Raw genomic sequence first — 24,820 nt, 5'->3', positions numbered from 1 at the left:
AATATTCACCGACAATTTGTTACTTTATTGAAATAGCTAACATCGCTCCTTTTATAAGACAGGGCCCAATGGGATTGCAACTTTAAACCTCAAAAAGAGTAGGGTTTCCATATTCAATTTTAGTATCACTTAACCCAATTAGATTCTAAATGGTCGGGGACTTCATTCTCTACCAAATTAGCAAAATAGACATAATTTAGTGTTGCTGGCCGACATAGCACTGGTTTACTTAGAGATATTATTCCAGATCGTGAACCAAAAAAAAAAAAAAGATTTCAGAAGTGGGAAATTATTGTCATTATTTTTGTGTAGACAAACCTTTTCAGGGGTTGTGTCAAGCTAGCAACAAATACCTTCTGCACTACATATAATACTATTCCATGTTACATGCTGCCATTTTCATCAGCTTCAACCCTAAATGCAGCTTCATGTCCAGTACATATTCTGATATAATTATTATACAATCAGTGCTGGTACGGACGGAGATATCGGGTTCGAGAGAGAGAGCATGAACAGGGAAAGAGAAAAAAAAAAGGGGAATCAACTTATATTAAAACCTTGGTTAAATAAAGGAAGGGTACTTAAAATTTGGTTAGATAAAATGACGGTTCTTTATATGTGAGTGCTCAACCGAAAGTTACAGATTCATATACATTCTCTCCATATGGATTTAAATATGTGGTCATGTCCAGCTCAATTGTTTTCAGGTTCTTATCATTTTCCTGCTCTTAAAGGAGAGATAGAAACTCCAATTCATACACCAACTCCTTTTATACTGGAAGTCCCAGCTTCCGAAACAGATGGCTTATTAGGAAATAACTTGGAAAAGATCTACGGGCGGTGATGTTAACCAGTGCTCGTTTATCTTGTGGGATGCAGTATACGTAAAGCCGAGAAAGGAAATAAAAATTTTACTGACTAAACTTCAGCTTCCTCACTTAACTAAGGGTACTTTTTTTCCTGCTCATCTGTCTTTATTTAATCTCTTAATGTACAAGCTTTAGAGATGATGGTGCCAAATTATTCTGGTCTAGCGGCTGATATCATCTTGACATGCATCTTTAGGTGGATGTCATGTTTACCTACCGCTTTTAGATAAGCCAAGCTTTCCAACATGTCGCCATTATCTGCTTGATTGCTTTTTCTAGATTTAGTGATGCATTCAGTGACAGATTGTGATGTTATTGATCGCAACGTCTTAATTTCTGCGTTCTTGAGAATTTCTTAATGCAATAATGTAGCTCTCCCCATCCCCAGCTTACCTAGTTTGAACTGAGAAGGAATCCTTTCTGTTTCTGTGTTTTTCGAGGTAGGGACAGAAATCTACAGTACTCAAACCAGAAGCCATACACAATTTCAACCGCAGCACAAGGAACTGAAGTATGAATCATGTTCTTTAAATGGATTTCCTTTTCATTTATAACATTTTTGGGGATAAATATTATCTAAATTTGGATTGTGTGTTGAAGACTCCTCCAAGAGATGAGAAATCCAGACGTAGTTTTATATGTCAAATTATGCACACATGCATGTAACATTTCATTTCTGATTGGCTACACCAAACTAGGCATAGTGAATGTAAAAACTAACGTTGGTATTGCCATATGGTTCGATATTTCAACTAAAGTTCACATTTCAAGCTAGGGGAAGATGTATGTATGGTCATATCATATCTGACAGTCACCAAAAGGGGTCATATTCCCGGATTTTTCCATTGAGTAGGGTTAATTGCCGATAGCAATGAAGATCGCAATTCACATTAGTCAAAGAATCGCGAGCATCTCGTGAAATGGTTAGTCTTTTCTAACATCGTAGAGTACGTACTTTCTTCTACCTTCTGTGGATTTTCCAGTTTTCAGTCTTCATTTGACATGTCCACACACTTGTTTCGAAACCAACTGAGCAGGACTATCTAAAAACCATCTGCCACAGGACATTGATTTAGGTTAGGTGATATTCTAGCATGTCATGTCTTCCATGTCTATTATCAAATAATGAACGCATTTACAAACTATTTGAAGAGTGCTAATTCATCATATCTTGCTTGTTCAGAAGCCAAACAGAATCACTTTAACATATAGCGATTGGTTTGATGGTTTGCATGAGTAGCGTAATTAGCTCAACATTATGCTCCCATAATTAGACTGATGCAATGGAATGAGAAGTGAATCACGTATGAAGTAGGCCGTTGTAATTCTTACTGACATTTAGTCACAAAGAATGAATACAGGAAATGCTTCTGTTGCAGTTCTACGAAGGGGGATTCCTAACGTTACAACATGGGTTGCTAAAGAAAACCCAGACAACAGAAACGAGGCTTTTGAAATGGTGTCAGTTTAGTCCTCTTTCACTTCAAGGAAGAGCTCTTTTTGATTAGCTTTTGTTTGAACAAATTAAAATGGATTACTACTCGCTGGTGATGCCTTGATGGCCTCCCAGATTTAGATAGATGCCTCAAAAACACAACACGTCAAGAAGCCTCATTTCCTCTTCTGAGCATACTGTCTAGAGTTTAGCTGATCTGACAGACATGGCCAGATTGACAAGTTCTCTCCTCAAGATCTTCCCTGCTGGAGATTTTGGGATGCTACTGATGAAAGCTACTCGCCGTATCTTCTTGTATGGAGCAACCTGCAGCAACACTCAAACTAGTAATTTGGATCCACCAAACATGCTGTCAATTCTAATTCATAAATTGTGGCTAAAATCCTATATCCCAGAGTATAAATTCCTAAAAACTCTCGAAACTATGGTTCCAAGAGTCAAAACATTTGAACAAAAAGCAGTACCATGTTTAGATGACCCATAAGGTATGCTAGCACATACTTATCCACAGTGTGCACAGATTATGAATAGATAAACTTCAATGATTGAGATGGAATGAGTGGAAGGTCCGGTGTTTGCTTTCAGTCCACTCAAACCCACAAGGTATGAGAGCAACATACGCTACTCCATGGCCTGTTACTTTTCTTATTTTACCATCTCCATTGTGATAAAGAGCATCAAGTGGAATCTGCTTCCTATCATGTTATGTGGCAGGAAACAGACCCCAGAAAAGCAACTTGCGATTTTTTGGCAGCACAGAGCATAAGATAGCAGCAACTCGTTGCAAATTAATGCAGATACATACAGCATCCCAGAGACCAAAGGCACCCATGCTATATGTTAAGAAACAATCATCTCCCTGCTTTATGGGAGAGAAAAGTACACAGACTGAGGATTCTAAAAATTACCTGTTTAGCAATGAAGTCCATAACCTGAGATTCAGTAATGTTGCTTCCAGGTTTTCTAACCACAAAAGCCATGGGAATCTGTCCTGCTTCTTCATCAGGATAACTGCTTCCACAAAATCAGAAGACACAGAAAAAGTGGATCAACAAAAGCAACATATCACTACTGTACAGTTAAGAGAAGGCGAGAAGACAAACAGTCTAGGAAATTCTCATAAACTTGTTTTATAACTGATGTCCATATCTAACTGATGTATCATCCTCAATCAGCAATAGTCTCTTGAAAATGCAGAGCACATCCTACTAAGAGATGCAAAATTTTTTAAGAGTGTGGGAAAAGTTTGAGATAGAAGCAAAGCCGGTGATTAATATGAATCATACCAAGGATTTAAAAACCAAAAGGATATATGAGTTCTAGACCCATCAAATGGGTGGGGTTGAAACTGGTCCAACCCAAATAGACCCATTTAACCCATTTTGACTTATCTTCATGCAATGCAAAATCTAGTGACCCATACTTGCCAATCCAACCCATATCACTAAAACACTTCTATATTTAACCCAATCTACGAAAACTCATACCCAAGTGAGGTGAAATTGTGGCTGAGTGAGCATGAGATCGAGTAACCTATTTATGAGGAGAGAAGGTTGGTTGGGTTTAAGTAAGTTATAAACCCATTTAACACCCATATTGTGTTTGAACCCATTTATGATCCATTTACTGAATATAACTAACCCACTTATGATCCATCTAACATCCATATGGGTTAAGAGTCTATGAGGTCTAATGAGTTGTTACTCCTGCAAAATGTAATTTGAGCGATAAGAAGAGGATTAAGGAAGTGAAGATGCATACGGAATCACAGCAGCATCCGCAATATCAGGTTTGGAGTGAAAAGATGTTCCAACTCAGCAGGAGGAACCTGAAAGATGCATGCGATAATTTATCACTGGTTCATGAGAAAAGACAACACAGACAAGTCAAAACCCATCCAGGGAAAATGCCATATCAAATTAGTCACCTGATATCCCTTGTATTTAATCAACTCCTTCAGTCTGTCCACAATGAACAAGAACCCCTTGGAGTCAATATAACAAAGGTCACCAGTCCTCAACCAACCATCCGAGTCAATTGTCTCGGCAGTTGCCTTGTCATCCCCTACATAACCTGCAGCTCCAGTCACCCACTTTTAGTGCCATTCTAATGTGGGGACTTCACATACTTTCTATTCAATGGATTAATGAGCTCAATTTATTAATGATAAATAATAAACAATAATGGAAAGGCAGTAATAGTACTTGCTAGCAATCATTATTTGCATAGCACCATGTCTAATGCAGCTACCTTTCAAGCAAGCAATTTGAACTTCCTGTTCACAAGGGAACCTAGAGTCTGGTCAACATAGATTCATTTTATACCGTTTTGATCATGCATCAACCAATCGGCCCAGTATTGGCTGTCATGATTACTAAACCTCGGAATTTCGATCCACAATGACAAAAAGGTGCAAAATGAAGAGGTGCAATGCTCGATACTGGGAAATATACTGTTAAAGGAAAATGTGTCCAGAGAAGCAACAGTGAAAAACTGTAATGTATACAGAGTCCTGTGATCAACAGCAGATCAAGTAACATCCCACACAGAAAAAGAGCCAATCATTTGATACTAGGCAAGATGCACGATAAACTGATGGAAGGTGTTATTTCCACACAGTTTAATAAAGCTCCTAATTATGGCCAATCCTTACCTTTCATGATAGTTGGGCCTCGTAGCCATAGCTCTCCTCTCTGACCAGGAGGCAGGGGATCCCCAGTGGTAGGATCAACTATCTTTGCTTCCATATTTTCAGCAATGCGACCGACAGAACCATGGTGGCTTGCCTCATCGGGCCCCAATGTCCTAGTTGCCCCTCCACAAGTCTCTGTCAGGCCATATCCCTATTATACAATGAGAAGTTTGACCCTTTGAGTCAGATATCTGAAGAATTATTAAGAGCATCGTAGTTTTCACACATTATGAACCTAATAATCAGAAGAACAATTTGACATCTCAAATGTAAGCAGAGCAGAAACAGAACTTCGATAGTTTCCCAGTTTGGTAGACAAGTAGAAGTTAGAGCTTAATAAACTAGATATTACATGAAGGAATCATTTGAACCCACACAGTCCAATCAACGCATTGTGTTACTTTCAGCATATCGTTCGAGTTATTAACAAATAAGTTGAAGAACACCCCGGCTATATCTACAATGATCCAAATCCGATCCTGGGGGCTTAAGTTCTAAAGGAAGCAACCAAACTCAACAACTTGGTTAGACAGTTATACAAATTTCGCATGTCGAACTCAATTGCACTCCATCGGACTTGAAATCCAATAATGCACCACTTGCTGCTATGCCTACTCCTCCATTGTCTCCAAAAGAGAGTATTCAAAGCTGAAAATTATGGGATGACCTCTTCTTCTCAATTGAACACATGTAAGATGCCATTTCATACTATTCAGCCCACAGATATCAGAACCATTAGAGTTCGCATTCAAATTGAACATTAAACAATAGTTTAATCGCACACCCGTCTACGGGTTTTGTTGCAGATTCGCACTCCCCCAAGGTATTATATTATCAGAAAAGTCAGAAGGTTAGTAGAAGATGGGGTCTTCCCTAAACTCGTCAACGGGCTCTAGAAGCCCATCATTTCGAGGTCAACAATGTCACACTATCGGTGAGGATAAACTATCGCGCATTTGATAAAAAGCGTCTCAAAAGCGTCTCAATTCTTGAATTTGACCCCTACCCACCACCGCCACCGAATGTCATGTGGGGGTCACATGAATGACAATGATGAATGATAAACTAACCTGGACGATCTCCACGTGCGGGAACTTCTCCTTGAACCGGTCGGCGACCTCCTTCCCGAGCGGGGCGCCGCCGCACCCGAGCACCTGGAGCGAGCTCAGGTCGTACTTCCCCGCGATCTCCGACTTCACGAACGCCACGATCAGCGGCGGGGACACCGGCATGTACGTCACCCGGTACTTCTCGATCGCGCTCAGCATCCCCACGAAGTCGAACCTCTCCATCAGGACCGCCGTCTCCCCGAACGCGAACGCCCGGACCAGCATGAAGAACCCGAACACGTGGAACAGGGGCAGCGTGAAGAGGGACACGGGGTGCGGCTGCTGCTCCGACTCGTCCTGCTCCTCCCGCAGGTGGTAGAGCCCCGCGAGCAGCGCGATCAGGTTGCGGTGGCTCAGCAGCACTCCTTTGACCTTGCCCGTCGTGCCCGACGAGAACAGGATGGCCGCCGGGTCGGACTGCTCGACCCGGCTCGGCGGCAACGCCTCGGCCGCCCCCGAGGCGTGCCGGGTCAGCATGGAGTCGAACTCCGGGGAGTCGACGAGGACGGTGCCGCGCGGGAACGCGGGGAGCTTGGGAGCGAACTGGGAGGTGGAGAAGGCGACGGCGGGGCGGGAGAGGCGGACCTGGTGGGCGATCTCGGAGGGGGAGCCGAGCGGGTTGGCGGGGCAGACGACGACGCCGATGGAGAGGAGGGCGAAGTAGATAACGGGGACGTGGGAGGAGGGAGGGGCGAGGAGGAACGCGACGTCGCCCTTGGACAGGGAGAGGCGGGACCGGAGGGAGAGGGCGAGGGAGCGGACGCGGCGGAAGAAGTCCGGGTAGGTGAGGCGGTGGCCGGAGGAGGCGTGGACGAGGAAGGCGGTGCCGGAGGCGGAGGCGGAGGCGGAGGCGGGGAGGAGGGAGGCGGCGTAGTGGGCGACGGAGAGGGGGAGGGAGGCGGGGGGAGGGGGACGGGAGGGCGGAGGCTGTGGAAGGTCCGGGTGGCGGAGCAGTAGCCGCTGTCGGGGTCGACGGCGGAGGCGACGGAGGAGGAGGAGGAGCCGGCGGAGGCGCTGGTCGGCTCGGCCATGGCGATTGGTTTTGTCGGAAGGTTCTCTTATGTTATGTGGCTGTCGGACAAAAGGCCAGAATCTGAATTTAAGGAGGACGTGAATCGAAGCCGAACCGTGTTTGTTTACATGTTGACATATAGCATGACGTCCTCCTCCTCTCTCTCTCCCGCCGCTAACTTTTCCCGGATTTTCAGCGGTAATAAATTAACGATGAGTTTATATTACAAAATTCAAAAAAAAAAAAAATTACTGCGGTCGTCGATGAATATGAAAACGACAGAAAGTGTTCTTAAACATTGACTGAACTTGCAGTCTCTTATCCGTAAGATTAGTCGTTGAAAAGAGAGCTTTTTAATTGTTTTGAGAGTACAGATTTCTCTGGGCACAACCAGAATTTCTATTCTCAAATTATCTTGAATCCCATTTTCCCTACTGTTGATATCTTCCTCGGAAAAGAAAAGAAATATCAAAATCTCGTAATTTGAGATTGATTCAGTCCATGCTTGCTGGTTCTTTTTTAGAGGTCAAAGGATCCTTAATTGGCTTTAAAGAAGGAGAGTCGCTCTCGCCCTAGCCCTCCCCTACTTGTAAGGATAGATAGATTTGGCTAAGAGTACGGATATAGATTGGGTCCCGTTTCGAACTGAGAAATAAGGAAAAAAAATCCTATTTCTATGTACCTGGAATGAATGGCTCCAATTGAAAGCCCTTTTCAATAAATGCTTGGAAGAACCAATTCAAGCTCCAAGCATTTATACTATTCAAATTTAATGTCAAAAAGAAGTGCCTTTGTCCTTTCTATCCAAAAAGGAAAAAATTTATACTTTAGTTTGGTGAATATGGTATTTGAACTTTAATTTATTAAATGTGGTGGTCCCTAAACTTTTAGCAAATATACAATCTAGTTCTTAAATCATATAAAAATACTTAAATTATCATTTCATTAATTCAAGTTCAAGGATCACAGTGAACAAATTAAAAATTCAAGAATGGTATTATAAATTAAATTAAAGTTCATAATCGCAATGAACAAATTAAACGTCCAAAACTTATATTGGGTTAAAGTTTAAGAATCACAGTGAACAAATTAAACGTCCAAAAACGACATAGCAAAATGACCCGAAATTCAAGGATCATTAATGAAAATCACTTAGACTTAGAATATATCATATTAGTGAACTCATTAAAGTAAGAAATCAATTTCGTTTTTGTTTAAGTGGTTTGATGAGGCACTCGGACCGATGGAGAGCGTCGGCGCACCTTCACGTGAATTTCCAATGAGAAAAGGACAAAGAGGCAAGCTAGATGGGAACATGTCGTGGAGGATTAGTTAGTTTGCGGCTAGGGAAGGGGGTCGTGTGAATGCTTGATGACTCGAATCGTATATGAGGAATATCCCTACATTTTGTTAATCTCGGTGCGGATAGCCCATATGACGGGCCATATGTGTCGCTATAGAGAAATTTAACGTCAAGGAATTCTAGATACATCATGAAAGTTTGGCAACAACAGTGTCGGAGGATTTTTAGCCATGAATCGTCAGGGAAAGGTTGGCCTACCATGAAATTGGTGTTTTTTCTTGCATGGGTTCTTGTGGAGACGAAAGAACAAGGTAAATCATGTACCAGATATGGCAACGTTAACACCACAAAAAAACATAGTCAAACTATTTTGGCTGACGGATAGTGTTCAGTCACCAAAAAGCCCCAAGAGTTGATTGATGAAACCATTGACAGAGTTATCGATAGTGAGCATTGACGGACTGCGACCAAGTGTTGGAGTAGAATGATCAGTGAGTAAAATGAAGATCCACTTGCATGTCAACATGAAGATGTAATGGTCAATTAGTGGAGTTGATAATTTTGGGAATTGAAACTTCTTGTGGATAAATGTTGATATATAATAGGGGTTGTGAATGGCATGTGCTCCTTAGTAATTGTTTGTAAGTATTGTCTATTGTAGGCTATATAAAGCCACATTGTGCTCTTTGTAAGGGTTCACTAAAAAGCATAGAATATTGATTGTTCTTTACTTTTTTTGTGATCCTTTGTCTTCCATTTATTATCTTCATTAAAAAACAATCGTTCCCAGTATTCATACACTTAAATTTTTGGCTATTTACTTTCATGTCCAAGATTAGTTGAAACTATTTTCCCAAACAAAAAAAAAAAAAGTAAGAAAAAAATTGCAAGATCAACTGAGGTGAAACATTTTTTTGACATGTCTAATAAGACACTTTTGATTGATTTGAGAATATTATCATGGCAAGAGCCAGAATGCAACAGGAAACTTGCAATGCTGTCGGCAACAATCCAAGCGATAACGAGAGGGCTGTGCACTTTGAACCTTTAATCACTTGAGAATCGGCCGAATGAGGGAAGTGGAACAAAACCCTAACATGGGGTCGACTATGCGAGGTTTCTTGAAGATCAGCAAAAACGAGATGGTCCCCAATATAGTAAGGCACCTTTCAAGCCTATGGTCCTTACTGCAGTCAACGATACCATGGCGAGACCAGGATCGTCTGACCAGCCACTTCCACTCTTAAGGGAATCCAATGGTGTATGGCTAAGTTCCTGCTTCATCTGGCCAGTTGGATAGTAATAATAATGTAGGGCAGAACTTTTCACCCCTGCAAGAATTTTTCGAAAGGCCCGATTCTAATCCAGTACAGAATAATAGTAATGACTTAAACGTGGCTGGCCTAGTTAATGCAAATAATGCAAAAATACTGCTGGTCCGAACAACCAAAACAGAGCTAATAATTAGACAGTCAAGATGGTCCACCGAATGGACCAATGCCAAACATTCAACGTGTAAGGCTGGCCGGTGCAGTAATGCCGCATAAGGTGGCAAACATCCTTGTAGGCCTAATGTGCCGATTTTTGGTAGTAAGGATAATTCGGCTAGACCAGCATTGCCTAGCATTGCCTAGGGTTTGAACGTAAGCCGAAGGAGTTTGGCAATAATTAGGATTAGATAGAGGAGTAGATAGACCTGCCTGCAGGAAACTCTTATCCTGAGTGGGTTGACGCCCAGCCTTTTCCTAGAGGCTTTAAAACTCCTGACTGTGCCATCTTCAATCTTCACTGGTGAAGATGATCGGTTGACTGTTGAACACGTTGGTCGAATCATAGCCCAATGCAGTGAAGGAGAAACAAATTAATTTTTAAAACTTAGGCTATTTCCTCAGTATTTGTCAAAAATTGCATTTATATTGTACACTAGTTTATTCCATAATTCAGATGTAATTGGGTATAGATGGAAAGATAATTCCATTCTTAATTCTATAAAACGATGCTTGATGTATCGGTTGCTGATCTTGCAAGACTCTATTAATCGGTCAATTCATTGCTTAATATAAGAGAGTTAGAAATAAATGCCTCACTTTACTCTTAGAGAAAGAAATTCTAAATTTGGCTTTCTACTTAATAAAATTCAAATTGAGTAAAAGATTTGGAAATCGAGATTTTGCTGACTTGTTTCAATTGGCAATGAATAGTTACCCAAAGAAAAAGATAAGAAGCCGTGCAAAGATTTCAAACCAAATGTGACTTTCAATAGAAAATCATGTACCGAAAGGTGAATCCGATCAAGACAAATACATATAAGTACCTTGCGGAAGAAATGGTGGTCGACAAGCCTCAATTTGTTTAGGCCCGCTTGTGCAAAAGAGAACCATGGCTACGGCTAAAAGATGCCTAAAGTCGGCACATACGATGTCGACAAACTGGACGTAATTTTAGTCGATTTGCTTTTGAAAAGTGGCTTTATAAAGTAAACGCAATTTGCGCCTTCGCGCTTTCTGATGACGTGGAATCTGTCGCGGCCCGCGGACCCAACTTTTGGAATCAAAAAAGGGCATCGAAAGAAAGCTGTCCCTCTGCCAAAAGTCAACTAAACTTACTTTAGTCGACGCACGAGCGGTTTGACTGCCTTGGTCCGCCACCGAAACCCCTTTTTTCTTTTTTTGGTTCGAAGTGCATTCACATGCCTCCGTCGTTACTGAAGACTACCAATCCAACCCAACAACCGCATTATATCACGCTGAGAATGGATGGGAATGCGTAATACATGATTTAGAAAAGAATAGTGTCGACAGTTCCTTCAATGGGGATGAACATGGGCAATGTAAACATGACCAGATTCGAAGTTCGGGCTCGCCAACCAAGTCTGTTTTCACACGTTCTTGGGAGGCCGAAGGTTGTATAGGTATTCTAAATTTCTAGAGAGCCTGGAGGCGGCAATCGAACTGAAGCCGGCTGAGCCACCTTGATCCAACCAAGTCAAGTTACTAATGACTTTGGATTCCAGATTCCTATCTTATAATAAGTATCTCTACATCATGTTAATCTTGGTGTTGGTTTCGTGTGCTGAGATAAAGCTCATTACACGGATCATTTGTCTTATTACAAAGAGATTTAGCGTTGAGGGATTTTGATACACCCATAGGTTGTGGCAACAAGGGGTGGAGGACGAGTGTTAACCGCCCATAGTAAGAGAAAGGCTGTCGTACCACGAAATTGGCAATTTCTTTGTGGGGGGCAGAGGCGAAAGAACAAGGTAAAACACGTACGAGATGCAGTAGATTCCGAGATGTCTGCGGTCAGCATCTTTTGCATCATTCTGGTTCAGATTCATGAACGGCTTTCCGACCATTATGATTCTTTGTTCCTATTTCTCAATTTGCTACCTAAGGAATTATTATTGTACTTGACGGGTGGAATCTTCTAGAAGATATAGTCTCCATGTGAAGTCATTCCACACAGCATAAGCATTTCCTATTGGGCCATTTTGGAAGTGGTTGATGGGTTTCAACGGGACTATATCATGGGTCGACAATTCCTTGGCTACGGAATAGCCCGTGTAGTGCCTGATGAGCGGATAACACCACGCTAGTGTTTTTTCTATTTTTGTTCAAGAAAACAATATAGCGAATAGTTTCCTTATATTGGATTGTATCACATCTAACTTAACCCGAACGTCTAGTTCATTAAGCAAAACAGTAAATCACTTTGGGCACAATAACTAGTTTTGGCCTACCATGGCCTCATTAGGTAAGCGGCCTCATCAGGTTAGCGGTATCAACTCCCTATCAGTTTGTGAACATTATGCCAAACTCGCCTTCATAATTCTGTAGAGATATATTTGTTTTATCCTAGAATTTCTAGCACCAATCATCCCGATGCCATTCTCACGGACCAATTATATTCATCCCCTCCGCATCACTTAATTTTCACTCAATAATCCAAGCTCCATTTACAAGAGTATACGAGTACAAAAGAATCACGAATCATGACAACTGCAACTGAATCAATCAATTGCATCTAAACTATTCATGCTGACAATATACACTTGAAACGTGTCAGAGTATACATGGTCTAAGAACGCTTAAAATAGGCAAATTGAACGGGAATCATCCATAGTTACCGATTCCAGGAACATGTGAGAGATGAAACGGAAGAGCATGCGACATTCTTACTACACTTCCCCAAGTCCGGCAGGTGATTTGGGCTTTTGTACGCATGTAGCTAGGGAATCATGTATGAAGCAGGCCGTGGTATTTCTTCCCAATAGTTACTTACAAGGAATCGATACAAGAAATGCTACTGCTTTCAGTTTTATAGGGGGGACTCCTATTATTGCAATGGAGATTGCTAGTGAAAGCCAGAGGACAGAAATAAGGCCCTCAAATTATTATGCCATTTTAGTCCTCTTTCGCTCCAAGGAGCAGCTTTTGTAGGAATCAAATTACGATGGATTAGCTACTCACTAGTAATGCCCTGGTGGTCTTCCAGATTAGATGGATGCCCCAAAAAGTGTCAAAATAACTTAAGACAACATGCACCAGGAAGTCTAATTTCCTCTTCTGAGCATGCTGTCTACAGTTTAGCTGATCTGACCGATGTGGCAAGATTGACAAGTTCTCTCCTCAAGATCTTCCCTGCTGGAGATTTTGGATTCTACTGATGAAAGCTATTCGCCTTATCTTCTTGTATGGAGCAACCTGCAGCAATACTTAAATTAATAATTTGGAAGCACTAGATATATTGTCAACTTTAATCTAGAATTGTGATAAAAATTCTAAGGTAATCCTATATTCCTGTGTACATATTCCTGAAAAATTCCGAGGCAATACTCAGAGTCCGAGAAACATGTCCCTCAAAATGAACAGCATCAAATGTGATCTGCTTCCTCCCATGTTATGTAGCAGGAAACGGACCCCAGGGCCCATGTTGTAATTCTTTTGCAGCACATAGCATAAGATAGCACAACTCCATGCAGATAAAAGCAGATAAGTGCAGCGCCTTAAAGCATACAGGCACCCTTGACATTTTTATTTAGCAACAATCATCTCCATTCTATATGGGAGACACAAGCACACTCACTGAGTGGATTCCAAAAATACAGGTTTTCTAACCACAAAAGCCATGGGAATCTGCCCCACTTCTTCATCAGGATAACTGCCTCCGTATAATCACAGTGGACAGAAAAAAGTGGATCAACATAAGCAGATGACTATTGTGAGTTAAGAGATGGTTAGAAGACAAACAGTCCAAGAAATTTTGATGAAATCGTTTTATAACATAAATTTGACTAAAATGCCATTATGTAAATTGATGTAACATCCCCAATGAGTGGTAGTCTCCAGAAAAATGCAGAGCACATCCTACTAACAGATGCAAATTTAACAGTGTGTGAAATGTTTGAGATAGGAGCCTGCAATTCATGTGAATCATACCAATTATTATAACTAAAAAGAACATATGAGTTCTGACTTCTACAAAATGTAATTTGAGTGATTCATACAAATCATACCGAATATTAAAACTAAAAGGAACATGAGTTCTGACTTCTGAAGTATGTGATTTCAGTGATATGAAAAGACTCAAGGAAGTGAAGATGCATACGGAATCACAGCAGCATCCACAACATCAGGGTTGGAGTGAAGAAGATGTTCTAATTCAGCAGGAGCAACCTAAAAGATGCATACGATGATCTGTCACCACTTGATAAGAAAAGGCAACCGACAAGCGAAAAAGCTCTGGGGAAAAAGGCCATTTTGAACTAGTCACTTGATATGCCTTGTGTTTAATCAACTCCTTCAGTTTGTCCACGGTGAACAAGAACCCCTTGGAGTCAATGTCACAAGGGTCACCAGTCCTCAACCAACCATCCAAGTTAATTGTTTCGACAGTTCCCTTCTCATCCCCTACATAACCTGCAATTCACCTAGTTTTAGCACCATTCTAATGTGGGGATTGCAGAGAGTTTTTATTCAATGGATTAATGGAATCAATTTTTTTAATTGTGAATGATAAAAGATACTTAGAAGGAAGTAATAAAATTTGCTAGCATTTATTATCTGCAACGCACCATATCTAATGCAGCTACCTTTCAAGCTAGCAATTTGAACTTCCTGTTGACAAGGGCGACCAAAATTCTGGCCAACATAGATTCATGTTCTATGGTTTCCATCATGAAACAGCAACTTGGGCCAGTATTGGCTGATATAATTTACTAATCCTCGGATTTTGGATCCACAATGAGAAAAAGGTGCAAACCTTGGCGGTCGCGATGGAGAGCTGAAATACAAGGTACGGAGAAATAAACTGTTAAAGGAAGATGTGCCCAAAGAAGCGACAATGAATAATTGTAAGCAAATTGTATATGGAGTCGTGCAGTCTACAGTAAATCAAGTAACACCAACCAGAACACGAGACAGTCATTTGATGCTTGGGAAGAAGCACGATAAACTAATGTGTAACTTTCAGTTGTCAAAACAAAAAGCAAAGAAATGTGTTATTTCCACACAGTTGAATAAAGCCCTAGTTATGGCCGACCCTTACATTTTATGATTGTTGGGCCTCGCAACCGTAGCTCTCCTCTCTGACCAGGAGGTAGGGCATCCCCAGTGCAAGGATCAACAATCTTTGCTTCCATATTTTAAGGTATGCGACCGAAAGAACCATGGTGGTTTGCCTCTTTAGGCCGCAATGTCCTAGTTGCCACTCCACAAGTCTCTGTCAGACCATATCCCGGTTATACAATGAGAGTATTTGACCCTTAGAAATCTGAGGTAGTGTTAGTAGCATCATAGTTTTCTCATAAAAAACTACAGATCAGAAGAACAATTTGATATTATAGACATAAGCAGAGCTGAAACACAAGTTTGATACTTCCCCAAATTAGTAGGGGCAGGAAGCCATTGGCATAGTAGTCGAGAAAGTACAGGATGGACGGGTAGAAGTTAGAGCTTGATAAATTAGTTATTGCTCAAAGTAATCATTTTAACCCACATAGTTCAATCAATACAATTTATTACTTTTAATCAATACTTCAAATTTTAACAATTGAAGAAGACCCACCACCGCCTACGGTGGCCCAGTTGGATAAGGCTCTCCTATGAAACTAACGAAAGTGGAGGGGGTCGAATCCCGCTGGCCGCACGGGATCTTAAGCGCGACGTCGGGGTGGTGGGTCCTCCGCTAGCGTCGCTCCAGGGTTTACCCACCGGCTACCAGCTGTACGGGTTCCTTGGGTACCAAAAAAAAAAAAAAACAAACAAAACAATTGAAGAACACCCTCGTTATATCTACAATGATCCAAACTCGGTAACGAGGGCTTAAGTTCCAAAGGAAGCAACCGAACACCCTAACATAGTTAGACAGCTACACAAACATTGAGCGTTGAACTTTGTTACATGCCATGGGACTTAGGATCTAACAATGCACCACCTGCTGCTATGCTCCTCTTAGGACCATAGTGCAAGAGGAAGGCGGTCATGCTGGCTTGGATTGTCTCCGAAAAGAGTTGAAGTTGACAATTATGGGAGATTCTTCTTCTCATTTGATCACACGTAAAATGCCATTTTTGTTAGATGTGTCTCAAGTTTGAGCCTGAAAAGAAAAGTTTCCTTATTCAAGTTGGTTTTCTATTTTGAATAGGCTTCCTAATTGAATGGTTTTCCAAGTTGGAGAAGGTTTCCTAAAAAGAGATTTCCTACTTTGGATTTGATTCTTACTTGTATATAAAAAGTTGAGACAAAAAGAGTCTAAGTTTTTCAGAGCCACCTTTTGTAATCCTTGATTTTTATAGTAGATTTTGCTTCTCCTCTTCCTATGGTTCCCACAAGGGTTTCCACGTAAACCTAGTGTTATTTTATTCTTCTTAGTTTCAATTTCAATTTAGTTTCCATATTTGCCATAACAATTTGGTATCAAAGCCTCAGGTTTTTTTTTTTTCCTTCAATATTCTAGTTATGGCTTCAAGTTCAACAATGACATTTGATATTGAGAAGTTTGATGGGAACAACAATTTCAACCTATGGCAAGTTCGTATGTTGGCTATTCTTATGTAGTAGGGTTGAAGAAAAATCTGTTTGCGAAAGGGAAGAAACTAGAAAGCATGTCAAATGAAACATTGGAAGAATTTGATGAAGAGCTTCGTTTGCTATATAGTTGTGTCTACAAATGAAGTTCTGTAGGAGGTAATAAATTAGAAAACAGTTATAGGTTTATGGAATAAATTGGAGAGTTTTTTTTATATTTATTTTATAAAATCCCTCACCAATCCGTTGAAGCTTTAGCAACGAGTCTTCACTCTCTGTATGGCTGAAGGTGCTTCTCTCAAATCTCATATTTCTAAATACAATGCTACTATCTATAAATTAAGAAGTATTGTTGTTAAGGTTGAAGATGAGGATTGGACTCTCTTATTATTAGTTTCACTACCTTCCTCTTATAGAAATTTTAGAGAAACCATGATTATTAGTAGAGAAAATATTGATGTTGAAGATGTCAAGACTAGTCTTCTAAATAAGCATAAACTAGATACATGATTGACTTTTGAAGGTAGTAATGATCATGAGGCTGGTTTAGTTGCTAGAGGAAGGTCTATTGAAAGAAGTAATGGTGGCAGATCCAGATCAAAATCAAAGCATAAGGATTTGATTTGCAACTTTTGTAAGCTTAAGGGGCATATCAAGATATATTATCTGAAACTGAAGGCAAAATAACAAAGAAAAAATAACATGAATTAGTAAAATCAAGAGAACACAAATCGGCAAAATAGTCAGAATTACCAGATCAGGCAGAATCATGGAAATGAAAACCCCACTCAAGCTGGTGTTGCTGAAAAAGAAAATGAAGATTGGTTATTGGTTGTAAATGATAAAGACAAATTTAGTGATAGCTGGATTCTTGATTTAGATTGCTTGTACCACATGTGCCATAATCGTGACTGGTTCTCCACGTATAAAGAATTTAACAGTGGAGTTATTCTAATGGGAAACAATGCTAAATGCAAAATAATTGGGATTGGGATTGGGATTGTCAACATTAAGATGTATGGCGGCATCACCAGGACTTTGGATAATGTCAGACATGTTCAAGATTTGAAGAAAAGCCTCATCTCTTTGGGGACACTTGATATTAATGGCTATAAGTTTACAGCTGAAGGTGGATCTATGAAGATTTTGAGAGGTTCACTTCTATCAATGAAATGGCTGAAAATTGACACTTTATATCAATTGCAAGGTGCTACAGTTAATGATTCAGCTACAATCTCATCCGATGATAGAATCAGACAATACTAAATTATGGCATATGAGTATTTGAGGGATGGAGGAGCCACGTAAGAGAGGTCTTCCGTGTGATCAGAAGATTGGAAAATTAGATGTCTATGAGCATTATGTCTTTGAAAAACAGAAAAAAGGATTAGTTTCAAGACAAGAATTTACACAACGAAGGGCACTTTGGATTATATTCACTTTGATCTTTGGGGGCCTATGAAAGTTCTTTTGAAAGGCCTTAGTTTGAGGTATTTACTCACTTTCATTGATGATTTTTCAAGAAAGGTCTGTGCTTATTTTCTAAAACAAAAAGGTAGTGTTTTCATTATGTTTAAACAATGGAAAATATTAATTGAGAAGCAAACTGGTAAAAAGATTAAGCAGTTGAGAACAAATAATGAGCTAGAATTTTGTGGGGGTGAGTTTAATGAGTTTTGCAAAGTTGAAGGCATTATGAGACATCATACGACAATGAATACACCACAGCCAAATGATATTGCAGAATGCATGAATAAAACCATATTAGAAAAGACTAGGTGCATATTGTTTAAAGTTGGTTTATGCAAGGAGTTTTGGACAGAAGCAGTCAATATAGCTACTTGGTTGATAGATTGTTCTTCTTGCACATTTATTGAGTGCAAGAAACCTTAGGAGGTAAGGTCAGGTAAATCTATTAATTATTCTTATTTTCAAGTATTTGGATATCCAGTATATGCAGTTAGTGAAGGCAAATCATAGCCTAGAGCGAAAAAAAATGCATCTTTCGTGGTTATACTTCTGGTTTAAAAGGTTATAGACTTTTGTGTGCTAATTTATCTAAGATTATTATCAACAAAGATGCTACTTTTGATAAATTTGCTATGCTTCATCCTAAGAAAGAATCATCTATTTTTAGGGATGAAAATTCGGAAAGTGTTGTAGAGAAAGTAGAGCTTGGAGTAATTTCGTCGCAACTAATTCAACTGTCTACTAATAATATTGAGTTTAAAGAACCTAAAGAGGAACAATATTCCATTGCCAAAGATTGACCAAGAAGAACAGTAAAGCCTCCACATAAATATGGATTCTTAGATTTTGTTGCTTATACTCTTTCAGTTTTAGAGTTAGTAGAGTATAATGAGCCTAGAACTTACAAAGAATTTCTTCAAAAGATTCAACAAAAATGGTTAGTTGCTATGAATGAAGATATGGAATCTCTTGAAAGGAATCAAACTTGGGAGCTTGTCAAACCACCAATAGGAAAGAAATTGTGGGCTATAATTGGGCTTTCAAAAGGAAGGAATGTATTTATAAAGTTGAAGACATCGGGTTCAAAGCTCGTCTAGTTGCTAAAGGCTATAGTTAGATTGAATGAGTTGATTTTAATGATGTGTTCTCACCTATCATTAAACACAACTCTATTCGGGTTTTTCTTGCATTAGTTGTCATGCATGATTTAGAGTTAGAGCAAATCGATGTATAAACAGTTTTCTTACATGGTGAACTTGAAGAGAAAATCCATATGGGTCAATTAGAAGGTTTTCAATTTGAAGGTAAGGAAGATCATGTTTGTCTATTGAAAGACATATATGCCCTGAAGCAATCGCCTAGACAGTGGTATAAAAGGTTTGATTCGTTTATGGTGCATCTTGGCTATTGTAGGAGCAAATATGATAGTTGTGTATATCTGCGTAAAAGATATTTGATATATAGAATTTGAAGACACAATTAATTGTTGAATTTGAGATGAAAGATTTAGGTACAACAAAGAAAATCCTAGGCATGGAAATTTGGCAAGATCATAAAAGGGGAAAATTATATCTCTCCCAAAAAAGCTACATTGAGAAGTTGTTAGATCGTTTTGGCATGAAAGATGTCAAACTAGTAAATACTCTTCTTGTTACTTATTTTAGATTATCGGCTAATTTATGTCTGCAAACAGATTAGGATATAAAATATATGTCACATATTTCATACTCTAGTGTAGTTGGTAGCCTTAAGTATGCCACGATTTGTGCTTAACCCAATATTTCACATGTTGTTAGTGTGGTAAGTAGATATTTTTCATGCCTAGGAAAAGTTTATTGGCAAGTTGTGAAGTGGATTTTGAGATATTTGGAAGGCACTTATAATTTTTGTTTAGAGTTTGGGAAAATTGGTAACATTTTAACAAAATATGTTGATTTTGATTATATGGATGACCTTGATAAGAGGAGGTCTTTGATTGGGTACATTTTTCCTATTAGAGGTTGTGCAATCAGTTAAAAAGCTACTTTACAACATATAGTAGCTTTGTCTACTACGGAAGCAGACTATATAGCTATTGCAGAAGTAGGTAAAGAGGCCATATGGTTAAAAGGCTTATTTAGAGAGCTTAGTGTGGATCATGGTGTGACTGTTGTCCATTGTGCAATTAGATTGCTTTATATCTTACTAAAGATTAGATGTATCATGAGAGGACAAAGTACAATGATGTGTGATATCATTTTATTCTAGACATTCTTGTTGATGGCTATATTAAGGTCTTGAAGATTGGTACAGAAAACAATCTAGCTAATACGTTAAAGAAGTTTTTGCCTATCGTCAAATTCAAGTATTTGCTTGGATTTGGTTAATATTTGTTGCAACTGAGTTTTACTCTAATGGTAGGAGAAGATTGTTTGTTGCTTATGTAGAATTCAAGCTAAGCAATTTTAACTTGACTCAAACGTCAAGCCAATGTGGAGATTGTTAGATATATTTCAAGTTTGAGCTTGAAAAAGAAAATTACTTAATTCAGGTAGGTTTCCTATTTTAAATATGTTTCATAATTAATTGGTTCTCCTAGTTGGAGAAGGTTTCCTAAAAAGAGGTTTCCTACTTTGGATTTGATTCTTGCCAATATATAAGAAGTTGAGACAAAGTGTTTAAGTTTTTCATAGCCACCTTTTATAATCCTTGATTTCTATAGTAGATTTTACTTCTTCTCTCTTGGTGGTTTTTTTTTTTTTTTTTTTTTTCGCAAGGGTTTCCATGTAAATTTGGTGTTCTTTTATTCTTCTTAGTTTCAATTTTATTTTAGTTTCTGCATCTGCCATAACACTTTTATTCTATGCAGCCAGCAGATATTGACTGGCTTGAATTAAGAGAGGTCACCAATACTAGGTCATTGTAAACATTTCAAAACCAGGAATCTTGAGAGTACAAATTCAAATTGGACATTCATTAATAGTTCAATCATGCATGCTTCGGCAGGTTTGATAAAGATTAGCATTCGACCAAGTATCATTTTAGTAAAATACAACGCAAGTATCTATCTGGATAAACAATTAAGCATTGACCAAAGCGTCTCATTTATGATTTCGAACCCACCTAATGTCATGACAGAGTAAGTATTTGCAAATATTACTTAAAAATTTACCTGGTTTATCTCTGCATGGGGGAACTTCTCTCTGAACCGGTCGGCGACCTCCTTCCCGAGCGGAGAGTCGCCGCATCCGAGCGACTGGAGTGAGCTCAGATCGTACTTTCCCACCATCTCCGACTTCACAAGCGCCACAATCAGCGGCGGGGACACGGGCGTGTCCATCACTCGGAACTTCTCGATCGCCCTTAACATGGCCACGAAATCGAACTTCTCCATCAGAACCACCGTCTCCCCGAATGCGAACACTTTGACCAGCACCGAGAACCCGAACACGCGGAACCGAGGCAGCATCACGAGGGAGATGGAGTGTGGCTCCGACTCGTCTCGCTGGGGCTGCGTCTGATAAAGCCCCGCAAGCAACACAATCATATTGTGGTGAGTTAGCAGGACTCCTTTGACTCTGCCCTACGTGCCCGACGAGAACAAGATAGCTGCCGAATCGGACTGCGAGACTCTGATCGGAGGCATTGTCTCCGCCACAGGACCGTCGCCGCTCGAGCTGTACTGAGTCAGCATGGACTGAAACTCGGGGGAGTCGATGAGGACCGTGCCGCAGGGAACAAGAGGGAGCTTAGGAGCAATCTGCAAGGTGGAGAAGGCAATGGTTGGCCGGTAGAGGTGGACCTGGTGGGCGATCTCGGAGGGGGAGCCAAGAGGATAGGCTGGGGAGACAATGACGCCGATGGAGAGGAGGGAGAAGTTAATAACGAGTACATGCAAGGAGGTAGGGGCGAGAATAAAGGCAACGTCGCCCTTGGAGAGGGAGAAGAGAACCAGAGGGAGAGGGCGAGGGAGCGAACGCGGCGGAGGAAGTCGGAGTAGGAGAGGCGGTTGCTGGAAGACGCATCAACGAGGAGGAGGAGGAGGAGGAGGAGGAGGAGGGAGGAGAGAGAGGACGTAGTGGGAGAGGGAGAGGGAGATGGGCTGGGGGTCGGAGGCTGAGGAAGGTCTCGATGGCGGAGCAGTAACCGCCGCTGGGGTCGACGGTGGAGTGGCTGGAGGGGTTAGTCGGGCCCGCCATGGAAATGGTAAGCAGAAGCAGAAGCTGAAGGAGAAGGGAGAGAGAAGCGAGAGCGGGAATGCATCAGTTATTACGGTTGGAAGCCAAAATCTGATGGCGTGCGTTGAGATGTCTGTCAGTTACAAAAACGTAAAGTCGTCCTCTCCTGCTGCTGCCGTTGCTTCTTGTAGTTAGATGGTAACAAGACATAGAAGAAGCAAAACTAATACGAAGGGATCTGTCCGAGATGATGAGCGTATCCCTCCGCCACTTAGTCATTATCGGGGAAAAGTGCCAAAAAGTCCTAAACCTTTTGTCATTATGCCGATTTAGTCCTAAACCCTTTTTGGTGCCGATTTGGTCCTAAACCTTTTTAAGTTGTGCCAATTCAATCCTTTCCGCCAATTTGGCCAGATTTTGCTTGGATGCCTACCGGCCGACGTGGACAACTTTTACTAATAATTTAATATTTTTGAATTTTTATTTTTATTTTTATTTTAATATTTTTTTTATATTTTTATTTTTTTTATTCTGCTCTTCTTCCTCCAGCCGGTCGCCGGACCTCGGCGACCGGCCGGGCGACGGCCGGCGAGGTCAGGTCGACCTTGCCGGCCACCTCGCCGGTGGCTGCGGGGGCGGCCTCGCGGGGCGGGCGAGCCTCGCCCTCGACCTCGCCGGCCGGCGGATATGGCGGTGGGTCGGCGAGCAGCGGTGGACGGCATCGGGCGGCATCATTGTGGCGGTGGTCTCACGTGGCCGGGTTTCCTCGGCTTGGCCGGAGAGAACTCTCTCTCTTTTCTCGATCTCTCTCTCTCTCTCTCTCTCTCTCTCTCTCTCTCTCTCTCTCGGGTCCCGCCCAGATCGAACGCCCTCAGATCTCGAATGGAATCCTTGAAGACCGTGAGCTCCGGCCTGGTCCGACCAACGCAAGGCACAAAAAAAGACCGAGGCCTACCGGAGCTTGAAACCAGGTGCGGCCGTAGGCTAACGGCCGCGGCTCAGGTGCGGTGGCCGGCGGTCTACCCCCTCCGACTCTCTCCCCCTGCTCGAACCCCCTCACTCGCCAGATCCGGCAGGCTGGGCGGGGCTCGCCCTCGCCGGCCATGGGCGAGGCTCGACCTCGCTAGATCCGACGAGGGCGAGCCTCCGCCCCCGGCCTCGAGGGCCTCACGCGAGGCTCGCCCTCCCCGGATCCGCGAGGTCGAGCCTCGAGGGCTTGACCCTCGCTAGATCCGGTGAGGTGAGCCTCGCCGCCCGCGCGAGGTCGCCCCCGCGAGGCGAGGTGGCCGAGGTCGACCTCGACCTTGCCGGCCGTCGCCTCTAGCCGGTCGCTGAGGTCCGGCGACCGGCTGGAGGAAGAAGAGCAGAATAAAAAAATAAAAAATAAAAAAAAAAAAAATATTAAAATATTAGTAAAAGTTGTCCACGTCAGCCGCCCGGCGTTTAGTCAGCAAAATCCGGCCAAATTGGCCGGAAAGGACTGAATTGGCACAACTTAAAAAGGTTTATGACCAAATCGGCACCAAAAAGAGGTTTAGGACTAAATCGGCACAATGACTAAAGGTTTAGGACTTTTTTGCCACTTTTCCCGTCATTATCAGAGACATTAAGTAACTTTGATCCACTTGTGCATTCACATCCCTTCTTCATTATTATAAAGATGGAAGTATCACGTAACTATAAAAATATTCCCCTTAAAATAGGGAATTTTTTTAAAAATAGGCCTCCCTAATCCAACCAATTTAAGCTCCTATTGATTATGGATTTCAGATTCCAATCATGTGATGGATGTCTCTACATCATGCCTGTGATGCCCAGAACGTCACCCGTGACGCTCAAAATGTCACCCATGACATGTATTTTCTCATAATATTATTCTCTTTTAGCATGCAAAAGCGTAATCAAACATTTACAAATGTTCCTGTTACAAGGAAAGTTGTACTAGGATAGATAACGTATTTATATTTCTTTTATTTATATAATATTTAATTTTACAACTTCATTTCATTGCAGGCAAAAATACAAAAATCTGAGTAGGGGTTGGGAAGACCTATCTTCATACGACACTTTCAAAACTCCGCATATATAAAAGTCCACACCGAAGTCATGGGTTGATAACTTCTCCCTATGTTGTGTCACCACCACCATCAAGATCGAAGCTCCCTAACGGACCAATCAACTCACCGTCCAAGTTCTAATACCAAGCAATGAATCTATAGTGAACCCACTCCATGAAACCTTTTACATCAACCCACACAATAGAACTACACTATTCCAAACTCAAATTCAAGTACTCTTTCATAAAAACCTACATAGTACATAGGAACTCCATAGCGCAAAGATTGAAGGGTGTCCATCCTACAAGGGATGAGCTAAAGCTTAGTAAATGATCTCTAGTTTTAAGTTAGAAGAATTCTCTTACCACTTCATTTGATATGAGCAAAGAGAATGTATAACAATCTAGTAAGTATGATAAAAACGTGAATAGACTTTACTTTTCTTATTTTCATTTACCATAGTAATCGTCATCCAACAATACTTCCATCTAAACTCATGCATATGACACTTCATGTTTCACAACACAAATAATCAATTTAAACAATGTTTGGTTTTACACATGGTCATGCATTATATGCATTATTACTTCTACCTCCTGAACTCTCTTGAGGCATGTGAGTGGCACCCCAACCCATGGGGCATCACAACTCCAAGGCGTCTTGCA

The 24,820-nt window shown here is 41.0% G+C and overlaps 1 protein-coding gene and 1 pseudogene across 1 annotated transcript; both read right to left on the bottom strand.

Annotated features, from left to right (window-relative positions):
- Positions 1–2,169: 2,169 nt before the first annotated feature.
- LOC104434230 (4-coumarate--CoA ligase-like 9) lies at positions 2,170–7,198 on the bottom strand. The gene is given in 8 exon segments (XM_039305991.1): positions 2,170–2,631; positions 3,234–3,336; positions 4,087–4,126; positions 4,129–4,153; positions 4,253–4,398; positions 4,979–5,168; positions 6,088–7,025; positions 7,028–7,198. Coding segments are annotated over 8 exon segments (1,698 nt in total). The 5' UTR covers positions 7,158–7,198; the 3' UTR covers positions 2,170–2,505.
- A 5,824-nt stretch (positions 7,199–13,022) lies between these two features.
- LOC104434229 lies at positions 13,023–22,119 on the bottom strand (annotated as a pseudogene).
- Between the last annotated feature and the right edge of the window lie 2,701 nt (positions 22,120–24,820).

Source organism: Eucalyptus grandis, chromosome 2 (assembly GCF_016545825.1).
Source record: "Eucalyptus grandis isolate ANBG69807.140 chromosome 2, ASM1654582v1, whole genome shotgun sequence".
Taxonomy (NCBI): domain Eukaryota; kingdom Viridiplantae; phylum Streptophyta; class Magnoliopsida; order Myrtales; family Myrtaceae; genus Eucalyptus; species Eucalyptus grandis.
Note: the sequence above shows the minus strand (reverse complement) of the source record. Positions and strands in the feature narration are given on the sequence as shown.